General features: G+C 37.4%; 1 protein-coding gene across 1 annotated transcript; it reads left to right on the top strand.

The window, feature by feature from the left end:
- Window positions 1-321: 321 nt before the first annotated feature.
- On the top strand, window positions 322-3,363 carry T551_03729 (uncharacterized protein; the record flags this gene model as incomplete). The annotated part of the gene is made up of 1 exon (XM_018375992.1): window positions 322-3,363. A coding segment is annotated over one exon (3,042 nt), but the record flags the coding sequence as incomplete, so codon positions are not given.
- Between the last annotated feature and the right edge of the window lie 2,352 nt (window positions 3,364-5,715).

Consider the following 5,715-nt stretch of genomic DNA (forward strand, 5'->3'; position numbering starts at 1 on the left):
TTTTTTATCATTTATCGCCACTGATTGATTTTTACGTTTATCTCGCGTTTACCCCGCATTTACCCCACACAAATTTAAATACGTGTAGTAAAGCATGTATCACAATAATTGTATGGACACACTAAAGATATACTTTGCACACACAGCTTCTTTGACAAGTTTTGTCACTGAATTTACTTGAACATCCTTAAAATTAATTAAGGATAATTTAATATTCAAATTTAATATGGAAACGAATCTCTTCAATTTTTGCAGTCAAAACACACTAGCGGAAACTCAAACTCAAAACACACACCACAGCGCAAACCCACCCCCGTCAGGCACAGCTTGGCGCGGGCGGTGGCGCGGGCGGTTAAGCGGCGGGCTGCAGCACAGAACGATGAGGTTGAGGAAGAATATGTTTTGGCTTTGCTCCTAAAGAATGATGGACTAGAGGGATCAAAATGCAAAGAAAAACTAAAAGAATATTGTGGAAACTTGAAGAAAGTTGATGAAGACTTTAGTATTTATCCAAAATTAAAAGAAATTTGCAAAGATGACGATGCAAAAAAATGTACAGGACTGAAAGCCAAGGTTGTTATAAAGCAAACTTCTTTCAAAGAAAAACTCGATAAAGCATCAGCAAAACAAATTTCACAATTAAAAGATGAAGATTGTTTAAATCAGAAAGAATGTCTGTTTTTGGAAGGAGCATTCCCTAATGAACTTAAAGATAACTGTAATAAATTAAGGAATAACTGTTATCAAAAAAAGCGTGAGGAAGTGGCAGAAGAAGCTCTTTTAAGGGCACTTAGTGGAAGTCTTAAAGAAAAAAATTCATGTAAAGAGAAGCTTAAGGAGGTTTGCCTATTGTTGAGTGGAGAAAATGATGAATTAATGGAACGTTGTTTTGACGAAGAAAAAACATGCCAGACTCTTATGACTAAAAAACAAGATAAATGCCAATTTCTTAAAGCAGAAATTGAAAAATTACTAAAAAAAGATAATGAATTGAAAACAAAATGCCTACCATTACTTAGAGAGTGTCACTTTTATGGGGAAACATGTACTATAAATAAATCAGACTGTAAGAATTTGCTAGATAGCTGTAGAAAGAAAGATGTCATCTACACAGAACCGGGTTTAGATTTTGAGCCTATAAGACCAGGAATTACATTGGCGGAAGAAATAGAATTGGAAGAGCTTTATAAAGAGGCAGCAAAGAAAGGAGTTCGTATTGGAAGGCCACCCACAAGAGATGCAGCTGAGCTTTTACTTTTATTAAGCCAAAGCAGCACTAAACCTACGGTTGCAGAAAAATGTAAAGAAGTGCTTGGTAAAAAGTGCAAAGATCTTAAAGAACATGAAATTCTGAAGGATTTGTGTGAAAAAGATAATGACAAAGCAAATGTAAATGGAACCAACAAATGTAACGAATTGCAAGAAAAACAGGCAAAAAGTATCAAAAATCTCTCTAAAAAAATAGAAAATAAACATCTCACTGCAAATGATCCGAATGCAATTATTATGTGGAACGATCTATCAACATTTCTTACTGAGAAAGATTGTAGAACTTTAGAATCAGATTGCCTTTATTTGAAAGGCCAAGATTCACTTGAAAAACCTTGCAGTAACCTAAAAGCAGCGTGTTATAAAAAAGGACTTGAAGCAGTAGCAAATGAAGCATTACAAGATAAGTTACGGGGAAAGTTGCATGGATCAAATGGAACATGGTTTGAAAACCTTCAAAAAAGCTTGGTAGAAGTATGTAAGGAACTAAAAGGAAAAAGCGATGAACTATTTGTGTTGTGTGTACAGCCAAAAAAAGCTGCTCTTGTACTTTCAACAGATTTACGATTTAGAGCTATTTTTCTACGGGAACAATTAAACGAGAAGCGAGATTATCCGACGGAAACAGATTGTAAAGAATTAGAAGAAAAGTGCAGAGTACTAGGACAAGATTCAAAAGAAATTAAATGGCCGTGTTTTACATTGAATCAGCATTGCAACCGTTTGAGGAATGCACAAGAATTAGAGGAAAAATTACTAGTAGAAAAGACAAAAGACTTGGATAACGTAGATTCATGTACAAAAAAGCTAAATGAAAGATGTGATAATTGGAATACAAAAAGAAAAACTCTGTTTGATCTTGCATGTATAGCACAAGAAACTACTTGCCAAATCATTGCAAAAAGCGTTGAATTTAAGTGTGATACATTAAAAGATCATATAAAAGCCATGAAAATTCTAGAAGGATTAAATAAGGAAAATAATCTGGATAAAAAAGGACAAGTATGCGACTTCTGGGAATCATATTGTGACAAATACATGTCAAGTTGTAAGAATTTTGCGACTACAGCCAAGGATAATGAATGCGAGAATCTTAAAAAGGGTTGTAAATTGTATCGTACACAAAGGGATCGTGAAGATGCAGTTATGCTAGAATTTAAAGGGAACCTTGACAATAAAAACAATTGTATATCAACTCTTGACCAATATTGCACACAATGGAATCAAGCAGAAAACGAAACGCTCAAAGGTTTTTGCAGTAATACTAGTGGTGGTAAAAGTAACGACATGGTTAGGGATGAGTTATGTAAAAAATTAGTTGGAAGAGTACAAGAAAAGTGCCGAGGATTACAAGATAAACTTAAAAAAGCAAGAAAAGAACTAGAAAAGCAAAAACAAGACTATGAAAAGGTTAAAGGAGAAGCAGAAGAAGCAATAAAAGCAGCAAATCTTGTTTTATCAGCCATTAGAACAACAGATAATAAAACAGCAAGCAAGGCTGTGCCCAATGTGCCTGGAGAAAAAAAAGACACAAAACCATTTAAATTAGTAAGAAGAAATGCAAATGTTCAAGTAACAGAGAAAGAAGCGGAAGCCTTTGATTTAGCAGCACAAGCATTTAGTTTGTACCTAGAACTAATGGAGAGATGTCGCCATTTGAAAGGAGACTGTGCATTTAAAAAAGAATGTAAATCTGAAACTCCATGTGGAAAAATAGATGGAATATGTTTAAAAATAGAACCACTAAAAGTGAAACCATACGAAGCAACAACTAAAAATGTAACAACAACAACCACAACTACAACGACGACAACAGAAACCGTTAAAGACGCAAAGGCAACAGACTGCCAGTCTCTGCAGACGACAGACACGTGGGTCACAAAGACGTCAACGCACACTAGCACTTCTACGACTACATCCACAGTCACGTCAAGAATAACACTCACTTCGACAAGAAGATGTAAACCGACCAAGTGTACGACAGGAGAGGAAGATGAAGCAGGAGACGTGAAGCCGAGTGAGGGATTAAGGGTGAGCGGGTGGAATGTGATGAGGGGGGTGTTATTAGCAATGATGATTTCATTCATGATTTAGATGTAAAATGGGAATGGGATATAAGAGCAGCATGTATATTTAACAGATAAGAAGGCAGGATAGAGCGGGAAAGAGTAGATATGATCTCTTCAGCATCAATTGAAAGTGCATTACACATAAAGTAGCGTGTTCCCAGCGCAAATAGCCTGTATTGCCCGGATGAGTGGCCGCTGTTTGTTGTGCCATGTCGTTATCAGCGCATTCAGCGCCTACCCCGGATTTGCCCCACATGGAGTCGAGGTGAGATGCAGTGATGGAGAGATGATGGGATAGAACAATGGGTGGGAGTTGGGGGTTGATGAATAGAGTTGGTGTTTGCAAGCGTTGATAAAAGCGTTGAGAGAGGCGTTGACTGAGGCGTTGACAGAGGCGTTGATACAAGAATTGATATAAGAATTGATAGAAATTAGTGTTTAGAAAGATTTCCATAGCGTATTTGAGCACTGTTTTGAAATAAAATCAAAATTAGAGTCAAAAAAAGATGATTTTTCAGAGATCAAGATGAGCTGTAGAGACAGAGCTCGGGTGCCATTAAGAAAAAATGAATGAAAGGGAAAGAGTCAGAGGGGGGCGAGAAGGGGAGGGCCATCAAAAACAAAACGAATGGTTTAAGGTGGGGGAAGATGAATTTTTTTAAAAAAGTAAAAGTAGGTGATGAGCTGGGAGGAGGGGAAGTGAGTGGATAAAAAAAAAGAAAAAAACAAGAGAGAAGCGTTTAGAGGAGTAGAAAGAGTGTTTAGAGTGAAGGTGAGGTGTAGTGAAGGTGTTTTTGTAAATTTAGTGAAAGTGGGCACGGGGTGGACAGATGTAAATAAATGAATCATCAAGGATAATTGAGTGAGAAATAGAAAGAATAGAATATAGAGGAGTGAATGAAGATGAGAATAGCGGGGAAAAGTGATAGGGAAAGAGAGAGGGGAAATTATTTTTTTTTGTTAGAGTAGATTAAAGAGTTTAATATGATTAAAGCACAGGAAAAATAATAAAATGGAAAATATGAAAAATACACGAAAAGAAGAAAAGATAAAAATCAAATCTAGGAAGGGAGGGGAGTCAGGAAAAGTCGTTTTTTCTTTATAAAACACGTTGGATGGGGAGAAAGTTGAGTAGAGCCAAAGTCGAGGGGAGACAAAAAGAGGATGAATAAAAAACAAGAACAGCAGGAGAAAACAAGCAGGAGTAGAGGTTAGATTGAAAGGAGGAAGGGGGAGAAAAATAAAGACTTTTTTATGTAAATAAAAATAGGTGGAAGAAACAGATCAGAGTTGGGGTCGATGAGAGAGGGTAGTGAGTAAAAACAGGGGCAACAAGAAGGAACAAACAAGAGTAAAGATTAGATTTAAAAGAGAGGAAATCACGAGAGGAATGGCCTTTTTATGTAAATTTATGTAAATAAAAGTAGGTGGAGGAAATTGATAGCAAGTGGAGTCGAGGGGAGAGAGGGTGGTAGATAAAAAACAAGAACAACAAGAAAGAACAAGCAGGAGTAGATATTAGATTTAAAAGACACAAAATAAGAAGAGAAATAGCCTTTTTATGTAAATAAAATTATGTAAAAGAAACAGATCAGAGTTGGGGTCGATGAGAGAGGGTAGTGAATAAAAAACAGCAATGCCACAAGAGAGAGAACACATGAAGATGCTAGATTGGAAGGAGGAAGGGGGAGAAAAAAGATGACTTTTTTATGTAAAATTATTCAGATAAAAGTAGGTGGAGGAAACAGATCAGAGTTAAAGTCGAGGGGAGAGAGGGTGGTAGATAAAAAACAAGAACAAGAAGAAAGAACAAGCAGGAGTAAAGATTAGATTTAAAAGAAGGAGGAGGGAGAAAAAAGATGGATTTCTTGCATAGATAAAAATAGGTGAGAGGGAATTGATAGCAAGTGAAGTCGAGGTGAGGGAGAAGAGTGATGGACAAAAGGTGGATAAAAAAACAGGAACAGAGGGAGAAAACAGGGGAGCAAAAACAATAGAATAAAATGAGGAGAAGCAGTGCAAAGAAAGGAAGAATCAAGGAGGTGGAGGGCGGGGTGAGGGAATAAAGATAGAGAAGGGACAGGGGACAGGGGAGGAGGAGGGCACGGGACAGCCGGGGAGGGTTACGGACAGCCGGTGGGGTATAAATTGGGAGGAGAGAGGGGGGAGGGTGGGTGGGTCCTCTTTGCAAGAAAAACCAAAAAAAAAGGGTTTAGAAGAGAGTTCAGAGTGGGGGTTTAGAATGGAATTGAGGGTCAGGTTTAGGCCCGGGTTTAGGGTCAGATTTAGAGCACAGAGGAGGGTTTATTTGTTTTCAGGCCCGGACCTCAGCGAGGCTTCAAAGTGCAGTTTAAAAGGCGGAAAAACGGAGTTAAAA

This window comes from Pneumocystis jirovecii, assembly GCF_001477535.1.
Source record: "Pneumocystis jirovecii RU7 chromosome Unknown supercont1.46, whole genome shotgun sequence".
NCBI lineage: Eukaryota > Fungi > Ascomycota > Pneumocystomycetes > Pneumocystales > Pneumocystaceae > Pneumocystis > Pneumocystis jirovecii.